Source organism: Xenopus tropicalis, chromosome 6 (genome assembly GCF_000004195.4).
Source record: "Xenopus tropicalis strain Nigerian chromosome 6, UCB_Xtro_10.0, whole genome shotgun sequence".
Classification (NCBI taxonomy): Eukaryota; Metazoa; Chordata; class Amphibia; order Anura; family Pipidae; genus Xenopus; species Xenopus tropicalis.
This window is the reverse complement of record NC_030682.2, coordinates 87156643-87181933: the sequence shown is the minus strand read 5'-3', so window position 1 is coordinate 87181933 and position 25291 is coordinate 87156643. Positions and strand designations below refer to the sequence as shown.

General features: G+C 37.3%; 1 protein-coding gene across 3 annotated transcripts in view; it reads right to left on the bottom strand.

The window, feature by feature from the left end:
• exoc2 (exocyst complex component 2) overlaps positions 1-25291 on the bottom strand; it is a 115591-nt gene that overhangs the window by 5703 nt on the left and 84597 nt on the right. For all 3 annotated transcript variants that reach the window (XM_031903541.1, XM_031903543.1, XM_031903542.1), the window contains exons 19-23: positions 24033-24092; positions 22091-22152; positions 21246-21312; positions 16530-16646; positions 14248-14389 (exon numbers count right to left, since the gene is read on the bottom strand). In XM_031903541.1, coding sequence (XP_031759401.1) covers positions 14248-14389; positions 16530-16646; positions 21246-21312; positions 22091-22152; positions 24033-24092 — 448 coding nt within the window. The remainder of the gene's footprint in view (positions 1-14247; positions 14390-16529; positions 16647-21245; positions 21313-22090; positions 22153-24032; positions 24093-25291) is intronic.

Below are 25291 nucleotides of genomic sequence, written 5' to 3'. Positions count from 1 at the left end.
TGTAACAGTAGTTACACATGGAAATATAGAAGCATTCATTCACTAAAACATATACTCAACAGTAAGCTCAAGCAATAACTAAATACAGCAATATAAACACATGAACTGTTGTATGCTAAAATACAGAGCAAAATCACCCCACATTGCATATAAAGTAAAGTAAAATATGCACTGAACTTGTATATGCTTGGGGTTGCCTTTGAGACATTTCTGTAGTACTAAAGGTTTCGGACAAACCCTAAATGTGGCTTCTTTATAGAAGCTTGTTACCAACACTTTCACATTTACAAACGCTGTAACTGTTTAAAGGAACAGTAACACAAATAAATGAAACTGTATCTAAGTATTAAAATATAATGTACTGTTGCCCTGCACTGGTAAAAGGTGTGTTTGCTTCCGGAACACAATGGTTTATATAAATAAGCTGCTGTGTAGCCAAGGGGGCAGTTATTTAAACTGATATAGAGCTAAAGGCACAAGTTACATTACAGACCAGATAACAGATAAGTTCTGTATTCTACACAGCTGATCTGTTATCTGCTTTGTGACCTGTGCCTTTTCTTCCAGCTTGAATTGCCTTTTTCTCATTAAATGGCTTCCCCTATAGCTAAACAGCAGATTATTTATATACCTATACTAATGTTTCTGAAGAAAACAAACATATTTAACAGTGTAAGGCAACAGTACATTATATTTTAATTTTTAATATAGAATAAAAAATTTTAAATTCATAATGTAATTACTTACACTTTCAAAGCACTCATTTTTTGGTGTTACTGTTCCTTTAAGAGCCCTGTCTGATATCACTATGCTCAATGTGAATTCCTCTTAAAGAAGGAGGATAGGTAAAAACTAAGTAAGCTTTATCAGAAAGGTCTATGTAAATACAGCCATAAGCACTCACAGAAATGCTGTACTGAGCTCTCTATCAAAAGAAAAAAGATTTCTTGTCTCTTTGTTTTCCTGTGCCAGAGACACACAGCACTCTCCCCTCACCTCCAAGAATGCTAAGAACTCCTCATAGTCTTACAAACTGCTCATGTACGAGTATCTTGGTCTTGGTGCAGGAGCGAGGCATTATGGGAACTTTCTTTACTGAGCTCAGCGGTTGAGGCTTTTGATCATCTGATTGGAGAAATATGGGGAGACTAAAGGGCACTATTGAGAGAACTGAAGGTATGCCTGCAGCTTGGGATTAACTCTTTATTGGCCTTTCCTTCTCCTTTAATCAATATAACAATTTGGTTTGAGTTTTAAGGAACAAAAAAAATGTTGTTATATATACACATACAACATACTGTAGTTGTTGGTATTTCTGAAAAACCTCAAAAGGTTATGTGTTGGGATAGGCATTTTTGTTAGCTGCAATTATATTGAGTCCAGAGGGAACCAGTCACTTGCAGCCACTCGATTTCTGAGTGAAACAGTCATCTTTTCAAGTACAAATGCAGGAAGCACTTTAATAAGAAAGCTTTTAGCAAAGGACTTTCTAGTAATATGAACTTCCAGCAACATGGTACCTACATCTCCAGGTATAAAGCTGCGCTAAGGCAAAAGCATGTTGTTAAGCAATGCACAGTTCATAAAACATAATAAATCTATGCCATGTACAGGGTAAAAGGAACACCAAAATTTAAAGGAATACTGTCACGAGAAAACATGTTTTTTTAAAACGTATCAGTTTTTCACAAATGCAAACAGATTTTTTTTATATTTAATTTCACATGGGGCTAGACATATTCTTCATTTCCCAGGGTGCCACAACCATGTGACCTGTGCTCTGATAAACTTCAGTCACACTTTACTGCTGAGCTGCAAGTTGGAGTGATATCATCCCCCTCCTCGCAGCCAATTAGCAGAACAATGAGAAGGGAGCAAGATAGCAGCTCCCAGTAGTTATCTGAATAGCACTCAATAGTAAAGCTGGCCATACATGCACCGATATCATATGAAACCTTTGTTTTGTTCGATATTCACTGCGTGTATGGCGGCTCGATGAGGTGACCGGTATCGCAAAAGGCTGTGGATATCGGTCGACTCGTTGATCGGGTGGGTTAAAAGATTTTGATCAGGCTCCATTGAAGGCGCCCAAACAAAATCTACGTTCAGGGCTGAATCGGCAGAAGGAGGTAGAATTCCTATTGTTTCTCCCTCCATATCTGACGATTCGGCCCTGAACGTCTGTGGAGGGTGGGAACGATCTTTCATGCGACCTTGTCCAAGTCTGACTTGGGACTCTTCCAGTTACATGGGAGTAGGAAAAACAATAGGTTACCTGAAAGCAGCTCTATTGTGTAGCACTGGCTCTTTCTGAAAGCTCAGACTCAGGCACAATGCATTGAGATGGCTGCCTAGACACCAATATTACAGCTAAAAAAGAAATATTTGTTGATTCAAGAATAAAATGGTAAATAGTAGAGAATGATATGCTATGTAAACAGTGTAATTTAGAAATAAAAAGTACACCATACAAATCATGACAGAATCCCTTTGAAATTATTTATTTGTAAATAACATACTGTTTATTGCCACCCTAAAGCCATTATCCAGAAATCTACAGGAAGGCCCATTTTTCTTAGACTCCATTTTAATGAAATAATTACAGTTTTTAAAAAACAATTTCGTTTTTCTCTGTAATAATAAAACAGTACCTTGTACTTGAACCCAGCTAAGATATAATTAACCCTTATTGGAGGCAAACATTCATATTGGGTTTATTAATGTTTAAATCCTTTTTTGGTAGACTTAAGATATGGAGATCCACATTATGGAAAGACCTCTAATCTAGAAAACCCCAGGTCCCAAGCATTCAGCTCCTATACCTGTAAATAAATTAAAGCACTTTTGTTTAAGTAAAGGTCCTGGTTTTTATTCCACCATGTTTGTTATTAACCTTGCTTTGTTTAGCCATATTTTACAAGTTAAATAAAGGTTTATTTAAAGAGGTGGTTTACCTTCAGGTTAACTTTTGATATGTTAAATAACAGCCTATTCTTAGCAACTTTTCAATTGGTATATATATATTTTTTTAATAGTTTTTGAATTATTTGCTTTCCTTCCAGCTTTCAAATGGGGGTCACTGACCCCAGCAGCAAAAACCTGTTTGGAGAGGCTAGCCGAAAAACGCTTGCCGAGAATACGCCCCGCTACGCTAGATCTACCCTACCTTATGCCTGCACCTGAATGAATGAAATACGCTGGGGTGTAGGCACACGTAGCTGATATCCGCCAAAAAACACAAGACTTCGTATCTTCGGCGGATATCGGCTTTGTGTGCCTGCACCCGAGCGTATTTCATTCATTCAGGTGCCAGCACAGGTAGGAGCGTATGGCGATATTTTTTTTTCCGCTTGCTGAAAATATACGCCATATGCTGTGTGTGACATCAGCCTAAAAGCTAAACAATTCAAAAACTGCTAGTAATAAAAAAACCCCAAAACAAATGCACATTGTTTCAGAATATCATTCTCTACACCATACTAAAAAGTAAATTTCAAGGTAAACAACCCCTTTAATTTTGTATTCTCAAGTGTCACCAAAAGCCTTACCAAATAAACTACAAGTACTTTCAAAAACCATACATTCTATATAAGCCTGTGTTTCAGATGTGCAGACTAAATGAGCATGAAAGTAAAAGCTTTTAAAAAAGTACTTTCATTTTCTGCAGTTAGTAGCACCTTAAGCACACACACTTTATACAGGGAAGTAGTGGAGGGCGTTTGCAGTCTACACCATGCATACAGACTGCCAGTAATTTCAATAAATATGCACAAGGCAGAACTTTCAAATAATAGGGGTTGGCCCAGTCCTATGCCCCCTGAGACTTCCAGGTCTTAATAGATGTTGACTAATGCCTCCCACCCTGACTTGTCATTTACTATTATTCAAGTCATCTAGTTATAGAATCTCACATTCTAGAACTATCAAAGCAAAGGTTTCCCTGAATTACAAGAGACAATCTGCCACTCCTACCCTCATATTTTTCTTGTATACAAGCCAGAATTATATATAAAAAATATATATATTAATTTCCATATTCATATCATGTAGCCTGTTGTTGTTTTACAGGTAACTGCAATGTGCTTCTCACCATTAATAAACAAACCACATTCTGAATTCTCACGACATTTTGAATGATTAGAATTCCCTAACCTTTAAAATTCTTTTACTCAACAGGTGGTCAGAGGCTTAAGCAGCTGTGCTATGCTACCTGTTGGTGACAACACCATGTCTGACTGAACTGTCCCCACCCACACATCCCATTATCAGCACTGCTCGCCCACTTGTCTGCTTACAAAGTCACACATGGGATTTCCCCAGGAGCATATAGCAAAGAAAAACAACTCTACACCGAACATTACAGCATACTCCTCCCCTCACAAGGTCTTCCAGTAAATCATAATCAATTACCAATCCAATAAACATAAATGAAATGCGCCCTGTGTTGTGGAGAAGAGCATTTCACTGCCCTTTTTCTCTCTTCTGCTCACAGTTTGCAAGCCAGCTTTACACAAACAGAAAAACCCCAAAAGGAAACATTCTGGTTGTGGCAAGGAAGTGTGACATCAAGTATTTTTAATAAACACATTTGTCACAATTTGCTATTATGCACACATGTATAGTGAATGGAACATGGAAAGGTAACATTTGTATGAAAAACAATAGTTCTGATAAAGCTATCTTGTTCCCTTTAATTACACCAACAATCAGCATTACTGAAACCAGCAGACAGAATCGGTTATTAAATACCCCGCCCCCACCCCCTTTTAAGGGATTGTATTTTATGTTAACAACAACTAGGGACAAATTCAAGAAGAGATGAAATAATTCAAATAAAAAGTGGGTGAAAAATAGTTGTGGAAAAGCTGGTGCGATGCTAATTTTACACTGATGCAGAGCCATATCTTCTGTATAGGCACCCAAAGGTCTGTGCCTAAAGCCTGGGCTGGAACCAGGGATAGGCAGAAGGTGCCTGGGGTGCAACGGTGGGCGGGGACAAGCTATGTGCCTTTTAGTCCATGCCCTCGCCCCTCCACTGCTTCTTTGTTGCTTACCTATGCCACCAATATAGGCAGGCACCCCTACATCTGCTGCTGTAGGCGGAGTTGACCCATCACCCCCACTAGACTTGTGTGCATAAGCAAGTGTTGATTATAGGAGGGGGAGTAAGGTGGCTAGTGCTGCCTACAGTGGCAAACTTGTTCAAATGGACAGCACTTTGTCTCGGCTCTTGAAACAGGTGCAAGGTAAAAGAAAAATACAGCCAAAAAAAAAAAAAGGCCCGCAACACTGGGAATTTTCTCAAAAAAAATTTACAGTTGTAACCACTTTAATGCTTGGTATTTGTAAAGTGAGCAATGGACTGTCACATTTTCTGGCTGCTCAATACACATAAGAGCTGATGAATGAAATATATTAGCACACCATTTTATTTTGTAAAAACAGCTTGCCTGCATCAAACACAGGGAGAGAGTAAATGCTAAATTCACTAGGTGGCCAGAAAATGTAACAGACAGCAGCACTTAAGTGCCCAGTTGGACATGCGAGTTCAGTTCACGTAGGTATTACAAAGCCATGACACAGATTAAATGTACGGTGGGTGTGCAGCTTGACATTATCAATTACATCATTTTAATACAGGACACATACACATACAATAAAACCACTAGAACCGAGTTAGTATTTGACCTTGCCAGCAATTTAGAATATGAACGCATTCAAGATTGCTCATTTCTATAAAAATATGGTGGATTCCAAAAAATCATAGAACAAATGTTAAAAACAATGTAGTGTAAAGGTACTACATAAAAATCTCCTAAAATGAAAATCACTGTATTGCAGTCTGGATAAAATACAGAATGTAAGGGAAGAACAGTGCCCACTGCATAATAATGACTATTTCTTTCTATTTCCTTCATGCATAAATGCAGTTAAGAACACAAAGGTAACTGAAAAACAGCTTTTACCTTACTAGCACTTTCATTCACTGTTTTTACACGACTTTATTACGTCTAAGTAAAGCCAAATTTTGGAAACACTTTTGGAACATACCCACTTGTTTAACCACATTTCCTGTTTTCAGCAATCACTTGTCAAATCCTCTGCTGAACAGAACTAAAATTAGATACATCAGCATGTTATAAATAAAAAAGGTACTTTTTTTGTTCATAAGAGACTGGTAATCTATCAGTTAATTTATTTTCCAAAACAAATGAAGCTACAGTGATGCTTTACATTTATTGTAAAAGACATCATATTTTATAAGACATCTGGAAACAGTCACAAAAATGTTTTGCACACATATACAGTCATATGAAAGAGTTTGGGAACCTATCTCAGCCTGCATAATAATTTACTCCACTTTCAACAAAAAAGATAACAGTGGTATGTCTTTCATTTCCCAGGAACATCTGAGTACTGGGGTGTTTTCTGAACAAAGATTTTTAGTGAAGCAGCGTTTAGTTGCATGAAATTAAATCAAATGTGAAAAACTGGCTGTGCAAAAATCTGGGAACCCTTGTAATTTTGGTAATTTGAATGCATGTAACTGCTTAAAGGTGACCTGCCATCCTAAGAAATAATTCGAAATTCTTTTCTATAGTGTTTGTTAAGCAAAATAAACTTCACTTATACTATATAAGTAATATAAATCTTGTTTCTTTCAGTCCTGGAATTACACAATCACATCAAGAAGGTGCTATTTTGTGGACACTGTTATGAAGGCAAACTTTGTATCACCCCAAAATCTGGTGTATGCACCAGAATGGGGACCTGATGCCCAGGCCCATGCACTGGCTACACAATTAGATGGTTAGGAGGGAGGGGGGAAGTGAGAGCTGAATTGAAAGTTTAAGTACTTGCCTGCCCCGCCTCTATGCCTAAGGCATAGAGGTGGGGCAGGCAATATATGATTGACAGCTGGGATTATTAAATGCCTTTATAAACAAAAATTGAGTTCATAAATTGAGGTCATAACAAAAAGCGCTTTGCATGGCAGAAGAAGAACACCACATTCCAAGAAAAGCACCTGCTACCTACTGTCAAATTTGGTGGAGGTTCCATCATGCTGTGGGGCTGTGTGGCTAGTTCAGGGACTGGGGCCCTAGTTAAATTCAAGGTTCAGATAAATTCAACCCAATACCAACAAATTCTTCAGGATAATGTTTAAGCATCAGTCACAAAGTTGAAGTTACGCAGGGTTTGGATATTCCAATAAGACAATGACCCTAAACACAGAAATCTACAAAGGCATTTATGCAGAGGGAGTACAATATTCTGGAATGGCAGCCACAGTCCTCCGACTTGAATATCATGGAAAATCTATGGGATTATTTGAAGCAGGATGTCCGTGCTTGGCAGCCATCAAAACTGAACTGGAGAGATTTTGTATGGATGAATGGTCAAAGATGCTGCCATCCAGAATCTCATTAAAGGCTAAAGGAGTCGTCTAGAGGCTGTTACATTTGCAAAAGGAGGCTTAACTAAGTATAGACATAATATCTCTGTTGGGGTGCCCAAACTTATGCACCTGTCTAATTTTGTTATGATGCATATTTTTTGTTAATCCAATAAACTTTATGCCACTGCTGAAATACTACTGTTTCCATAAGGCATGTTATATATTAAAAGGAAGTTGATACTGTGAAAGCTCAGCCAACGATAAACAAAACTCCAAAGAATTAAGAGGGGTTCCCAAACTTTTTAATATGACTGTACTTCTTGGTCTACAAAAAAAAAATGTTTTGCTTGTGTAACTATTACAAAAAACATCCACTTGGTAAATACTGTGGGAGGAGAAGCAGGGCTGTGGAGTCGGAGGCAATTTTGGGTACCTGGAGTCGGAAAAAAATGAACCGACTCCGACTCCTACTAAATTTAAATGGGAATAAAAAAAATAAAAAAAAAAATAAAGCAAGTTTAAATGTCCCAATTCACAAACAGTCATAATTAATTACTTCTCTGCTATAAGAATAAAGCCCAATGCAGAGCCAGTAGTTCTGTGGTTAAATGACATGTATGTCTCCTTCCTTTCCTTCAATGAATGGAATAAAATACATTAGCATATTAAAAACAGAGGAGTCGGAGTCGTGGAGTCGGAAATATCAGACACTGAGGAGTCGGAGTCAGAGAATTTATCTACCGACTCCACAGCCCTGAGGAGAAGGAAATCATTTTTCTGCTTCTGGAAAGCAGGATAATGAACTTTGTATAAAAATGGGCTTCTCCTTTTGGGGTTGTGTCTTCTGGCTGGTAAATCAGTAGAAACTCATTTTACATCATGGTAATAAACTACATGGAGAGGGATACTGAGACAAAATGGGAGATCATATTCTAATTGTGTGAAGGTTTCGTTTGGTGCCATAAATGTAGACAGCTGTTAATAAGCCCATGATTTAAAAATGAAAACATAAAATTAATGAAATGCTAAAAAGGATATCATTATTCAGTGAACAAGAGGAAAAAAATCTCTGCCCTGAACAGCTAACATACTAGCAGATAAGTAAATGTTGTAAGCGCTTAAAAAGTGTTAGGATTATTTCTTTTTAGCATTTATAGAGGTTTTGGCTAACGGGGCTCATTCTCAGATAATGCCTCAGGGGGCTGATTAGCCTCTTCACTGGTACAGGTATAGGACCCGTTATCCAGAATGCTCGGGACCAAGGGTATTCCGGATAAGGGGTCTTTCCATAATTTGGATCTCCATACCTTAAGTCTATTAAAAAAAAAAAATCAATAAAACATTAAACCCAATAGGATTGTTTTGCATCCAATAAGGATAAATTTTAAATTAGTTGTGATCGAGTACAAGGGACTGTTTTATTATTAAAGAGAAAAAGGAAATCAATTTTAAAAATCTAAATTATTCGATTAAAATGGAGTCTATAGGAGACAGGCTTTCCGTAATTTGGAGCTTTCTGGATAACGGGTTTCCGGATAAGGGATCCTACACCTGTATCACCCTTCTCCTGTAACTGCACCCGGAGCTACAGCATCAGGTTGGGCACGGGCACACTGAGTGGATTTGAGTGTCAAAATGCAAACCAATGTCTTTTGGCATCAAAATCGACTCCAATGTACCTGTACCTGGGCCAACGCATTGTCTCCAGTGGGCTGGGGTGCTGAGTTCAATCCCAGCCAAGGCACTATCTGTATGCTCCCTGGCTCTGTGTGGGTTTCCTTCGAGCACTTCATTTTCCTTTGAGACTTCAAAAACAGACAGGCAGGTTAACTGGCTTCTGACAAAACGGAACATAGTGTGTGTGAATGTGATAGGGACCTTAGATTGTAAGCTCCTTTAGGACAGGAACTGATGTGAATTATCTACAATCTCTGTTAAAGAAGAAAGAAAGGCAAAGTCACTTGGGGGTGCCAAAATGTTAGGCACCCCCAAGTGACTTAAATCGCCTACCTTTTACCCCGGGCTGGTGCCCCTGTTAGGAGAGAACAGCACCAGCCCGGGGTACCTGCAGAGCTTCCTCCTTCGCTCGCTCGCGCATGCGCGGTAGAGTGAAAAGCCGAACTTTAACAGAGAAGTCGGCTTTTCACTCTACTGCACATGTGCCTGTCGTGTAGTCCTTACAAAACGAAGCACGAAGGAAGAAAAGCGTTGCGCTATAGGTGCCCCGGGCTGGTGCTGTTTTCTCCGTACAGGGGCACCAGCCCGGGGTACAAGGTAAGTGATTAAAGTCACTTGGGGGTGCCTAACATTTTGGCACCCCCAAGTGTCCTTGTCCTTTAAGTGTTGCAGAAATGTGTTAGTGCTATATAAATGACAGTGGGGTGTTAGCAGTAGTAAATAATGTATTTAAAAACTGCACATTGCACTGGGCTGGACTGGACACTGCACTGGACGCAAAGTTTAGGTTGTTAATACTCGTGGCAGCTTTCAAAATGCATTACATCACCTGTCTAATCAGTAAGTAATCAATTTTAACACTCCATGTGACTTTTTTCTCCTCCTGCCCATTTTCTTCCAACTCACTTCTCTGACCCTGCTGATGTCAGTACGGAAACTGGCACTCCTTTATAAATGAACACTTTGTTTACGAAGTATTAATCCTTCTAAATGTACTGGATGATAAAAAAGGGGCTCCAAGAACTCAACTCTGTATATAAGTCTATTGAATCTAGAGTCTCTGCAGAGTTTGGAATATTAAAAATATAACGAAAAGTCATAAATAGATTATTCAAACTAAACACTACTTTGAAAAATGCAATAAAAAACTCCATACAAAAATACAGCTGCCTTTTACTGAAATTACAGATTTTCTGAATGTGTTTCAATATGTATTTTACTGCCTTTCCATGCTGTACAATAATGGTCTTAAGACATGTTAAAGACAAATGGCCCCACAATGTAAAGTGCTACAATTTAAAACAAAAATGGTTTTTTTATGGTTTTGCATACTGGGAAGAACAGTGTTTTTTTTTTTTTTTTTTTTAAACTGCACAGTAACCATAGCGTGAACATCTGGTATCCCACAAGAGTTCCACTTCTTTACCTCTGCACCTTAGAGAATGTAGTGGTCAATTTATTTGAACTTCAATTCCTTAACTGTGTGATAGCTCTGAATATTTCTATCTTTAACTAAATACTTTTCCATTGTTGTACCTTTAGTTACTGATCATGGTGAACTACCAGACTGATACCCACCACTGAATTTTACATCATTGTACACAATCTTGCCTTATGTATGGGCACATTATTAGAGGAAAATGCAGCAGAATCCTTCTTGGCCTGCATAATGACATTAAACTCACATGCAGATCTCCCTAAACTTCTCTGATTATACAACTACAAACAAACAAATAGTTTTAGAGGGCACACCACAATTGCTAAAGCAGAAATAGCTGGCTCTAAAACAAAGACGGCAAGAAAAAAAAAAGAAAAAGAAAAAAGGGTGCAAATAGAATATTAATACAAATCAATCAATTACTCAATGCACACCTACTAACCACAAAAAGGCAGCAAATGGTATGTTTAAAGGAACAGTAACACCAAAAAATTAAAGTGTATAAAAATAATTAATATATTATGTACTGTTGCCCTGCACTGGTAAAATGTGTGTTTGCTTCATAAACACTACTACAACACCCTGCTGTGTAGCCATGGGGGCAGCCATTTAAATTGAAAAAAGGAGAAAAGGCACAGGTTACCAAGCAGATAACAGATAAGTAGCATAGATTCCCATTGTATTCTACACAGTTTATCTGTTATCTTCTTATGTAACCTGTGCCTTTTCTCCTTTTTTCAATTTAAATGGCTGCCCCCATGGCTACACAACAGCTATTTCTATTAACTACAGTAGTCTTTCTGAAGCAAACACACAACTTTTACCAGTGCAGGGCAACAGTACATTATATTTTAATTATTTTAAAACATTTTTATTTCTTAGTGTTACTGTTCCTTTAACATATAATGCTTTTTATATGGTAAGTATTCACAAAACAGTAAATACAATTACAATGCATAATATACATACCACCAGTTGGACAAAATGTAATAAAACAGAAAAAGCAGACACGTGGATTGAGAAAACCCCAACGTTTCGAACACAGTCCTTTGTCAAGGGAATTCTGATGTGCAGACATTCTATGCAAGTTTAAATACCCATAAGACACACCTCGTTTGGTACTGCAAGCGTGCGAAAAAATTGAGTGCTGTCACTTCCGTTGTCATTTCCGCCTATTTCAGCGTTAAAGATGTGGTAAAAAACAGTCACGCGTCAGAATGGTCGCAGGCTGAGAAAACTGACGCATATCGAAAAAAGCTGAAAATATAGTTTCTAACTAACCCACAACAAGGGTGCCATACAAATACTTTATACACAAATATAACTTGAAGCAGTTACCAATAACATTAACAATACACAATGTATTTTATTCCACATAGTGAAAATGTTGGGGACAAAACATTTTCAAAACAGAGTCAAAAATCTGGTGTGCTAAACATACCATTTGCTGCCTTTTTGTGGTTAGTAGGTGTGCACGGAGTAATTGATTGATTTATAGAACTACAAACACCCAATGACAGATTAAATTATTTACAATACAATATGTACACAGTACTTAGAATGTTACGGGCATACAAAGGTTTTATTAAGTATATCACAATTGTGAAAATCTAGGAAGTGCTGCCTGGCCTGCAAAGCTTGTATATGGATATTAAAAACATTTATCATAGTTATTTTATTTTTATAATTTGAATCAGCTGTGAAGAGCCACACTGGCAGTAAAAACAATGGGGATGCTTACCTTTACATTAAGTTTTAGTATGATCAGAGAGCAATTGTTCTCTCCCTGCCCAGTTGTTTGTTCATGTTTTTCGAAAAAATTTAACAAAGTTTGTTTTACTTAATGATTATGTTTGGTTGACCACTCCATACAATCTTCCCGCTTCTTAAAAAGATTTTGTGGATATCTTTAAAAAACATCTGGCTAGACTATAGTCTCAACTCCCCTATGACCTTGCTCCTGGGACTAAGCCCCAATCCAAGACATAGCTTACCATATATTTTCTTCTAAAAACCAAACTATTAAAGGTTCAGAACAACTTTCAGTGAGAGTTTATCTGGCCACCCGCCTCTCCTTTTGGGGAAGAAGCTTCTTCACAAAGCACTGCTTATAGGGGCTTCAATTAAACCATCAAAATATGTCACCCCCTTGTCACACCTTAGAACATTTTGGTCAACTGGAAGAGGAAGGATTTTCAACAATCTCATTCTAGAGCGCATGTAACCTTATTTTTATCTGGGATGATGAAAGGAATCTTTTAACACAAGAGATGTGAACTATGAGGTCATTGGGGCTCTCCAATGCCTCTGTTGTCTTCCAAGTGTTGTTAATAGCTTATCTTCTGGGGGTGCTCAGTAGTCATCTATCTAGATCACAACACTGCAGCACTGTGACTGCATTATATGCTTAAGAAAAAGAAACCCAAAGGATAATTTGTTATCCAAATATATTCTATTCTGTTAGTTCAACTAAACTGGTAAAGGTGATGAAAGATTTAAACTATGAGGTTAGAGTTAGACTGTCATGGTTGGGGTTGTTTTCTCTGGAAAAAAAGGCACTTGCGAGGGGACATGATTGCCCTGTACAAGTACATTAGAGGGGATTAAAAGCAGATATAGTGTTCCTTTTTCCCATAAAAACGATCAGTGCACTAGAGGTCACCCCTTTAGATTAGAGGAACAGAGCTTCCATTTGAAGCAGCGTAGGTGATTTTAACGGTGAGGGCAGTGAGGTTGGGGAATGCCCTTCCTAGTGATGTGGTAATGGCAGATTCTGTTAATGTATTTAAGAGGGGCCTGGATGAGTTCTTGAACAAGCACAGAATCCAAGGCTATTGTGATAGTAATATCTACAGTAAGTAGTGATGTTGGTATATATGGGTTATGTATGTGTTTGTATGAATAGGTCGGTACAGGTTTGTGTGTGCTGAGTTTACTTAGAAGGGTTGAATTTGATGGAGTCTGGACTTATATAACTATGTTGTTCTAAGTCTGATTTTACATTTGATACCCATATTGACAAGATGACTCATGATGTGCAAAAGTGGGTTCTGCTCTTGGTTTGGTATCCTATTTCCTAATTTTAGTGTTCTTTCCCCTTGAAGATTCCTCACCCACTACTATAGACGCTATATATTTACTTGTGTCCCTATTTCTAAATAAAAAAAAAAAAAAAGGAATTTCTTCTTTGTGCTCCACAATTTGAACCTGTAAAACATCAGCATCACTAAATATTAAGACTAGCTATACAACAAATCAAACCATAAACTCAATTGTTGTCTGTATCTTAAAAAAAGCACAGTAAAGGATCATGATGGTGCTGCTTTATATTTAAAACATTTGGTATTTTATAGCTGGAACTATTTTAAAACACACTTTAAACTACTCAAAACTAAGCCTAAGTATGGAGCCAAAATGATGGTCTATCCTACTGATATCCAGTTAGGGATGGCCAAACATCTATCGGACAGATTTGAAAATCCTACCAGGAGAGGCCAACATCAGCTCTCTGTGTAGGTCCTTATTATGATGTCAAAAACAATAGAATCAGACTGATTTGGCCTACTGCCTGGGTGGCAAAGATCTGCTCATTTGGTGACCAGCTTTACAAACAATAAATAAGACATTTATTCTGGTCTGTGGTTATTTACAATAAGCTGAATCAAGTCTGAATGAGCTATAAATGAAAAAAAAACTGATAATACATTTCAAGATACCAAAACTGTGTTTTTACCTGTGGGAGTTGGGCAGTCTTTCCAATCAAAATATCCTGCATATATGCCTGGTTCTAAGGACCCAACGATGGGATCTGCTTTGTTCTCAATATAGCATTCAAACAGCCTAAAGTCAAGTTCCTTCAGGGAATCTGTGCTGGCCTTTAATCAAAAATAGCAACATGAAAAAAGGTTTATTCTTCAAATAGCAATCTGTAAAGCTATACTAATCACCCACATTTAACATTATTTAAAGGAAAAAAATCTTGCAATGTGATCTGGCCAAGTAATAGCTGGGCAGCAATGTTCCCTCTAATTTCTTCTTCACTTTGGTGTGCTCTTTTTAAAACACACATTCTCACACAAAATTTTTAGTGAGCACCATAACTGGTCTTAAAATTTGTGGGTGCACATGAGCACACAGCTTTGAGGGAACAGTGCTGGGCAGTATTCAGACCAAGGGTAACACAAGTCCAAACAAAATAAAAAAAAATACATTTTACACATATTTCTATATATAAAGTATGGTAAATAAGACAATGTGCATCAGTAAAAGCTCACACACATTTGTAGCCACAAATTGCTCAGCTATTGTGATCTTTCCTGCCATGCAATAATATGAAAAGCAACAACAGCAGCAATATTACTTTAGACCCCTTATTTTGACCACCCAGGTCCTCTTCTTTTTTGGAACTATATATTTTTATTTTCAAAATAAACAGGTTAAGACATTATACAGTCATTGTAGTGGTACATTATTCGTTCTTAAGTTTAATTAAGTACATTTGTTCTTGGAAATTATGTTAGCTATGTGCATCAGGCAGTGGGGAGAAAAAGAAGAGAAAAGCAGAATATGTACACGTTTACTTTTGTTATTTATGGGTAATGTTGCCAAGGGTTCCGCATTTTTACTTAGCACATATTCAACAGGTGGCAGTGGTCGACCTCAGGGTCTGTGATCTTGTTGATGCTAATCTATGCCCAAGCTGTAGGTCAAATTGTATCTACATGGTTGTGTAATTGTCCATAATATGAGTCCCATAGGAACCAGTGTTCTGCGAAGGGTAGTGCCTTATCATGTAATATAGCCGTGAGATAGTCCATACTCCGTATGAATTGTATCTTTTTGATCAGTTCGGGTATGGGTGGCATTGTTGGAGATTTCCAGTGTGCCGCTATGAGGCAGCGCGTTCCTAGTAGTACACTTTGTACTACTTTTTGTATCCGTTTGCCAATGCCTTGTAATGGTAGTCCTAAAAGGTAGATTAATGGATCCTTCTGTAGGGAAAGGCAAGTGATTTTGGAGAGGATTTCTGAGGTTTTGTCCCATAAGGCTGATATCACTGGGCAAGTCCAAAATATGTGGTATATCGTAGCTGGGTTATGGTTGCAGCACCAACATGCGGACGTTGTGCCCAGGTCCTCTTCTAAGAGAACCATGAAAGGCAAAACACCCCATGTTCCAAAGATCTTAAAGCAGCCTAGTAATGAACAATGTATTTTTCAAAGAACGATTACTATTGCACATAAGTATTTTAGCGACTCTGAACACATTATTAAACAAATTGTTTTTTTGTGCAATAGCCATTTAAGTAGAAGGAATGGTACGTAACTAACTTTTAGCTTTTCAGCCAGGGAACTGTATACAAAATATCTGAACCTCAATATGATGCACGTACTAAATATAATGGAAACATTTTGTCAACCTTTAAAATAGTGCAAACTAAGGAAACAACCCAGGCTTTAGAAAAAAAAAAAAAAAAAACAACCGTGTACTGTCATTGGAAATGTCACCATTTCCCATACAATTGCTGACACAAATTAACAATAACAGAAAATGGTTTAATATTACTAAAATCCACTTTAAATAATAAACAGGCCTTCTGAAAATATTAAGTGAACAATAATCATTGTTCCGGAAAATACAGACACAAATTTTTATGAAAAGGCATAAAAAGCCCTGTGATTTGTTTTTACCCACAATAACATTTTCATTTTTTGAGGTAAAAAACCTTATGTAACAGAGATCTAAGTGGTAGAATTCTGTCACCATAAAAAACTGATAGCACAAAACATTTAGTGCAGGATAATAATTATGTGCGCTTAAGTTAGCTCCCATACTTATTTATTAGGAGCATTATCTGGATCCATCCTATAAAATATCAATTTACCGTTACCTGGTGTTGCTTTTATGTATATGCTGTCTTTGTATTTCACCTGGGTCTATGGCTTTCTTTACTCAACTATAATGTATTTTGAGTATGCAACATCAATAAATAGATGTTTGAGGTATGTTACTTACCCGAGTAATTTTTTCTATTGCCTGGAAGCCATACTTCTCAAAATGCTCTGCAATATTCAGCAATGTGTGGCGTTCGATGAAGTGGCAATTACTCAGAACAATCAAGAGCCTTTTTTCCTAGAGTGAACATTTAAAAACAATAGTTAAAAAAATTAATTACTTATCAAATGCAGTGTTAAGAAAAAAGTTTTATGTTCAGCAGAATACTAATATGCATTCCTTATCATTGCTGCATGTACCCTGCAGTGTGGATTTCCAGTATATGACCACAAACTATTGCTGTTTCACCCACATCAACCACATCCCATTTAGGCAGAGTAGGTATACAATGAAAAATCATTTATGATTGAGAATTGACTGGTTTATCTTTTAATGCCTTTATATAAATTAATTTTTACAGCATATTCTATGTAAACCCTTTGCAGGGGTCATTGAGTGCTTCTGTGAAGTAAAAATACATATATATGTGCACAATTATCACAAGTGGGCGACTGTGTAGTGTTTAGTGAACAATAAAAGGCCATCTAGGCAAATAGAATTGTTCCATCTGTGGATCTTTGATGAAGTAAAATGAAGATCTGACGATTTGTTTGCCAATGTAATATTCCTTAAATCTGTTTGGTAACACTGCAATACTGTTTTTTATTTATAAATTCATCACGGATTGGATTAAAGGGCAAGAAAATTCAAATTTACTTGGGGTCCAAATTTGTTAGGCACTGCTGAGTAAAAACACTGCACCCAGGTTCATGATTGATTCATGATTGATCCTAAGATAGAAGCAGACAGAGCTGCGACTTTAGATGTTCTGGTAGATATACTGTCCTCTCTTAAGACTCACCAAAAGTCAAAGCACAATCACTGAAAATAAAAATATCTTTACAATAAGAAGACCAAAATGGAATGTTTGAGATTTATTAACAGCAAAAAAACTGAAAACCTCAGATGTAAAAATTCAGCCTCCATTTTAAGAAGTGTATTAAAATATTTAAAAACATAAAACATAGGATACGTGGGACCTTATATGGTGGGATACGCTATATACGTTTCCACGTCACTGTTTTTGAGTTTTCCTGCCAAACACTGTATATATGGTTTTCACTTGTCTCACTATGTAACTGTGACAAAGGCTGGGGTTTTAGCCAAAAGGATAGTTTGTCTATATATACAATATAAATATATATAAAGTTCTTGGGGAAAAAAAAGGTCCCAAAAGGGACAGAAACGTCAATTATACATGCAATACACTTGAGATTGTGTTTTATTTTATATTGTATATATATATTATATATATGGTTTGTCCCTGAAGAAGAACATATTTAGTGTTCAAAACGTTGGATTAACAAAGATTTTTTTTTGTCCCTGTGTGTGCGGCATTCTGTTCTTCATACATAATATATATATATATATATATATATATATATATATATATAGAAACGAGTTGCTGGAAAGCTGCACACCATAAGAACAAGATAATACCTGGGTGCTCGTGCAGGAGGTATAGATACTCAGAGTAGGATTGACAGCCTGTCCCTGATGAAAGTTCCAGATAGGAACTGAAACGTCGGACTGAATAAAGCCTCACATTTATTCATCTACACCTTTGTGATTTTTCATATGAAAACCCTGCGTGTGCTGTCAATCCTACTCTGAGTATACAGTGGAGGAAATAATTATTTGACCCCTCACTGATTTTGTAAGTTTGTCCAATGACAAAGAAATGAAAAGTCTCAGAACAGTATCATTTCAATGGTAGGTTTTTTTTTAACAGTGGCAGATAGCACATCAAAAGGAAAATCGAAAAAATAACTTTAAATAAAAGATAGCAACTGATTTGCATTTCATTGAGTGAAATAAGTTTTTGAACCCCTACCAACCATTAAGAGTTCTGGCTCCCACAGAGTGGTTAGACACTTCTACTCAATTAGTCAACCTCATTAAGGACACCTGTCTTAACTAGTCACCTGTATAAAAGACACCTGTCCACAGAATCAATCAATCAAGCAGACTCCAAACTCTCCAACATGGGAAAGACCAAAGAACTGTCCAAGGATGTCAGAGACAAAATTGTAGACCTGCACAAGGCTGGAATGGGCTACAAAACCATTAGCAAGAAGCTGGGAGAGAAGGTGACAACTGTTGGTGCGATTGTTCGAAAATGGAAGGAGCACAAAATGACCATCAATCGACCTTGCTCTGGGGCTCCACGCAAGATCTCACCTCGTGGGGTGTCAATGATTCTGAGAAAGGTGAAAAAGCATCCTAGAACTACACGGGAGGAGTTAGTTAATGACCTCAAATTAGCAGGGACCACAGTCACCAAGAAAACCATTGGAAACACATTACACCGCAATGGATTAAAATCCTGCAGGGCTCGCGAGGTCCCCCTGCTCAAGAAGGCACATGTGCAGGCCCGTCTGAAGTTTGCCAATGAACACCTGAATGATTCTGTGAGTGACTGAGAGAAGGTGCTGTGGTCTGATGAGACCAAAATAGAGCTCTTTGGCATTAACTCAACTCGCTGTGTTTGGAGGAAGAAAAATGCTGCCTATGACCCCCAAAACACCGTCCCCACCGTCAAGCATGGGGGTGGAAACATTTTGCTTTGGGGGTGTTTTTCTGCTAAGGGCACAGGACAACTTATTCGCATTAACGGGAAAATGGACGGAGCCATGTATCGTGAAATCCTGAACGACAACCTCCTCCTCTGCCAGGAAACTGAAAATGGGTCGTGGATGGGTGTTCCAGCACGACAATGACCCAAAACATACAGCAAAGGCAACAAAGGAGTGGCTCAAGAAGAAGCACATTAAGGTCACGGAGTGGCCTAGTCAGTCTCCGGACCTTAATCCAATAGAAAACCTATGGAGGGAGCTCAAGCTCAGAGTTGCACAGAGACAGCCTCGAAACCTTAGGGATTTAGAGATGATCTGCATAGAGGAGTGGACCAACATTCCTCCTAAAATGTGCGCAAACTTGGTCATCAATTACAAGAAACGTTTGACCTCTGTGCTTGCAAACAAGGGTTTTTCCACTAAGTATTAAGTCTTTTTTTGTTAGAAGGTTCAAAAACTTATTTCACTCAATGAAATGCAAATCAGTTGCTATCTTTTATTTAAAGTTATTTTTTCGATTTTCCTTTTGATGTGCTATCTGCCACTGTTAAAATAAACCTACCATTGAAATGATACTGTTCTGAGACTTTTCATTTCTTTGTCATTGGACAAACTTACAAAATCAGTGAGGGGTCAAATAATTATTTCCTCCACTGTGTATATATATATATATATGTATATATGTATATATATATATATATATATATATATATATATATATATATATATACATACATACATACATATATGTCTAAAAGCCATTTTGCTTGGTTGCGATTTTCAGTTGATGGGTGCATTTTTGAGGAGTAAAAATCAACTGCAAATTACAGGAATGTTTTCTTTAAAAATGTGAAGATAACTTCTAGGAAATAGATTTCTCAGTGAAATGATTCACAGCACAGTCTATTTCTTATAACTAAGTACTGCTGTCTGGAATATCCCAACCTATTGTCAAACAGTCTAATTGCCCTAGTCTTTTCTTTTTTAGGTAAGAATTACTGGTAGAAATCTAGACATCATACTTTGTAGATACAGTGCAGCTTAAAATAGAAATGAAATGCTTGCCATACAAGTACAAGTTTTGAGATCATAGTAAGACAATAACCATATCAACCAATAGCCAGTTTATTGTACAGGTATAGGACCCGTTATCCAGAATGCTCGGGACCAAGGGTATTCCGGATAAGGGGTCTTTCCGTAATTTGGATCTTCATACCTTAAGTCTACTAAAAAAAATCTATAAAACATTAATTAAACCCAATAGGATTATTTTGCATCCAGTAAAGATGAATTATATCTTAGTTGGGATCAAATACAAAGCACTGTTTTATTTTTACAGAGAAAAAGGAAATCAATTTTAAAAATCTGAATTATTTGATTAAAATGGAGTCTATGGGAGATGGCTTTCCGTAATTCGAAGCTTTCTGGATATCGGGTTTCCGCATAAGGGATCCCTTACCTGTACTATACAAGTATTTTGTTTTATATAAATCTGAACATCAGCTAGATTTCAGGAGCAAGAGAAGAGGACAGATTAATAACAACAGATTAAGGGATATTAATAATAGCAATTATACAAATAAATAAAGAAGACGATTAATCTAAAACTCTTTTGCTGGGAAGTAACATCTTTTGAACTTCATTTAGAAAATATACAAATCTACACAATTCTGTGTGTTTGTTTCACTGCTATGGGGAGAATAGTTTTATACAAACTGGGTCACAGACTGCGAAGAGTTTAGGGAACTGTAGTAATAACTGGATAGCCACATATTGGCATATTTTAATTAAGGGAGATATGAAGTTATAAAAAGTAAATTGTCTATAAAAGTTTAATGATGCAGTATGAGATTCCCTACTGTAAATGAATACATCCCCTCTTCTTTCACTAGGTCTCTTTATCCATTAAAAAATGGATGCTGAAACTGACCTGCACCTTGTGCTGATTTTTTTTATCTGGTGCAGAGTGCTCCATGAATGAACACTACGGAACATGCTCTTGCACTTCTGCCTGGGGACATAGTAAACATTCCCCATAATGAAAACACATATATGCATGCACTTGTATTGTACAGCTTACAGAAGTGTAAGACCAACTTACAGGTGAGACAGTAGTATCTTCATGTATGCTCCCAAATAAATCTGGTGAAGAAACATCAGCTGAAATGCTAAAAAATGAAGCCAAACATCAAGTTATGTATTAAATTTGTACATCTACATACGGTCATACTGATTATGCTAATGGTATTTCTATGAACTACTTAATTCTTAGAATCTTCTTCCTACCATGAAATAACTTATCTAAAAGATATGAAAGGCACCAATGTAATAATTATTGAGAATTTGCTGAACTATGCATTAAAACCTTAGTTACAAAGAAATTCAGACTTGCTGATATTTATTTCAGTGAGTTTTGTTTTTTTTTTTTAAAAAAAAACCTTCTACATGCAAGTTTAAGAGATTAATTTCTCTTGAAATTAATGTGGTCTGTGCAGAAAAGTGGCAACTAATGGAATTCTATTGATTAACCACAGTTCTTTGCTTCCTCTCCTCTAAAAGCAAGCATAAATGCTGGGAACTGTAGAGCACTTTGCAGTAGTTGAAGCCCTTTCACACTCCATCAATTTTCTTTATAAAGAATAGAAAATGAACTGTATATAAAGTAAAAAAAGGTTTACGTAAGAACCCAGAAAAGGTCTAGTTCATAAAAAGTAACAGCATTATCTAAATATCTATATAGCAGAATATCTAGTGATATCAAAAACACAGACATTCATAGGTACTGCTGCTCCCTTTAGCACTTGGATATTTTTAGGTATTCCTGCTACATTTTTTTCTTTTTAAAAATAAATTTAGCCTGTCTTTAGTGACAAAATCACCATATAAAAATCACATATCGTCACTAAATTATTTCAAAAATGCAATAATGAAATCTGGCATACTTACTGCATTATATCCACACCCCCTGCAGGTTTTGTGCTTAGGTATTCTAGGCTTGTTATAAACACCTGTTGCAGATAATACAGAATTATACAAAATTACTGAGGTGAAACAATGTTACATGTTAAAAAAAATGCTAGCAGTACCCCTCAAGAGGCTCCTTTAACCGTGGGCAAAGCCTGCACTTGGGCAGAAATCCATAGTAATTGATCAATGATTCATTTTATTATAGCTAGCTGGATGAACAATGAGTTAAAATATGTCTGCTTTCTTTTTTGAGTAGCACCATCAGTGGATCATTATGCCAATAAAACTGCATAACTCTTTTTCAAAATCAATTCCTAAAGCTGGCCATACACGCACCGATAATATTGTACGAAACCTCGTTTCGTACGATATTCGGTGCGTGTATGACATGTCGGCGAGTCGACCGAAATCTCAGGAGGCTGCTGATATCGGTCGACTCGCCGATCGGACTGGTTTAAAGATTTTGATCGGGCGCCATAGAAGGCGCCTGAACAAAATCTGCCATCAGGGCTGAATCGGCAGGAGGTAGAAATCCTATTGTTTCTACCTCCTTATCTGCTGTTTCAGCCCTGAACAGTGTGTGGCGGATCTGACTATGTTTCGTGCGATCGCCACGTGTGTGGCCACCTTTATTCCTTTGCGCCAACAAAGCCCCAGGGCTGTTTTGGAAACACCAATTGATAAGAGTGGATAAGAACTTCCCCATCTATTTTTCTACTTCTGGCCAACTGTGCCATATTTACACATGGATTCATCTCAAAGAAAAGAACCCTGGCCTCAAACCATTGATAAGACATTACAACTTAGATACCTGCCATATTGGAGACTCTGTGACTTCCACAATTGCCCAGTGACAGCACACCCTATCATGCATGGAGAGTAGTTTGGAAAAGGTCGGTGTGTAATCACCAACAGTCTCACCATTCCTACCCCACTACATGAACATGACTGAATTCAAAATCAAATAATCAGGTGATCTTTATAGTGACTTGATATCAATAAGAGACAGAGTCATTTAAATTTTCCGACCAAATACATATCACTCCTTTCAAATGAGAAAATGAGATGTAACCCTGGGGCAGTGGATCCTAAGTGTGGGGATGAAGGTGGCTCTTTTCTCCACATGACTTGGAGTTCCCCTAAAATTAATGTTTACCGGGAAAGGTTGTGGAATATACAGGCCAAAATTTGGCCTTCCCCATCTCTGTTCTGCAGAGGGTGGCTTAGTAGACAACTTACTGCCATTAAATAAAAGAATATTAATCTGATACTTGGTACCGTATATACTCGAGTAAAAGCCAATCCGAATATAAGCTGAGGTACCTAATTTTACTACAGGACACTCAGCGTGACCCCATGTGAACTCTTCATAAATATAAAATGTTGGCAGCTGCAGATTAGGGAAAGGTGGATGGAGCCTAAAATAATTTTACTCACTCCCATTTGGAAAGCTCAGGAATTAATACCATGAAGATGGCTCAAACCCTGAGAGTTATATAATGAGGTAGGGAGAATGGTCCATGTTTAGAACTAGCTAGTGACACGGTACCTGTAATAGCTCATTTAGAGGTGAGAAGCAGCCAATTAAAAATGGCCACCTGTAGCCCCATCTATAAGGTTAGTGGGGGAGTGAAAATATCAGCTGCACTAATAGGCTCCACTGATAGGCTGCGCTGGCATTTGGCGTGCAGTAGTGACAACAAAGGGACATTCATATAGCAGAGAAGCCAGAGGCTTATTACAAGCATAGGTACTCGTTGGTAGTAGCAGGGGCCTTCAATGTTTTTTTGTTTGTACGTGATGGCTCCTGTGAAAGAATGACTGATCTGGCATATAAAAGGAACAGCATATTAATTTTCATTCATGTGGAAAGATTCGGCAAACGTTCAACAATTTTATCTAATCTTAATTGGTAACATACCTGAATAAGGTTAATGCACAGATAGCACAAATCATCTTGTATTCTCTGCTGCTGGAAAATCTGTGTCAAGGATAAAAACAACAATCACTACCAATGCTCCTATATACAGTTAGAAAATAATTTGAGATAAGAATTAATAAAAAGCAAATAACTAGGGAAAGTAAAGGCAAAAACATACATTCATCTATAACAGTATAACTGGATCTACTGTGCATCATACAAAACATTAATTGACATTTTTGCTGGTGGTTGCAACACTGATAAAGACATCAACAACAAATGAAAAGTGAGAAGTACATTTGTTAATTTATACTGGTAGAGAGCAAAGATTATTGTGCCAGCCCCTAAAAAGACTGGAGGAAATTGTAAAAAGCAGTTAGGAAAATGTGGAACTCAAAGCTGAATATAACATTTGGAAAGCATTGCCATTTTGCCTTGAAGGAGAAGGAAAGGTAAAAACTAAGTTAGCTTTATCAGAAAGGTCTATGTAAATACAGCCATAAGCACTCACAGAAAAGCTGCCTCTATCAAAAGAAACACAGGATTTCTTGTCTCCTTTTTTGTAAACATGTTCTTAGGGTATCTGACTTTCTCAGAAAAATCCTTCATTCCTGGGGCCAGAGTCTGCGCAGTTCCCTCCTCCCTCCTGCTCCCCCCCACCCATAGGAATTCATAAAACTTGCTCCACCCACCCTTAGGAATGTGTAATCTGAGCTATAGGCTAGACTGCAAGCAGGAAGCTATTAAGACCAAGCTAAAATGGCAGTTGCAATCTTACACAAACAGAGAAAGCTTCTAGGGCTCTTAACTCAGGTATGATAAAGCTTTCTGCAGAATAAATATAGTGTTCTAGGAAGCACTAATGTGGCGAATCGAACTTTTGCAACAGTATATATACTTCAACTGCGAGACATGATAATCAATATTGCTAAAAGCATGAGGAATGCAGTTGCTGATAGATGAATGACATATTATTGTTCTCAAAGATACATGGCATTCTGGCATATGGAATGCATTTCTTCCCTATTCATTTAAAGGGCACTGAAAGGGATTTGAATAGACAATCGACCTTGTTAAAAAGTTATTGATTCAAAATAGCTCACATTTTATTTTTCTCTCCAGGATATGCTATTAAATGTATATTCTAAAGTTTGTAAAAGTTTTTAGTAGACTGTTCAGTCAAATTTTCCATAATATAAAAAAACTTTCATCGCTAATAAACAAACAGCTGTGCTAAGGATTGTAATCTCACTTTACCT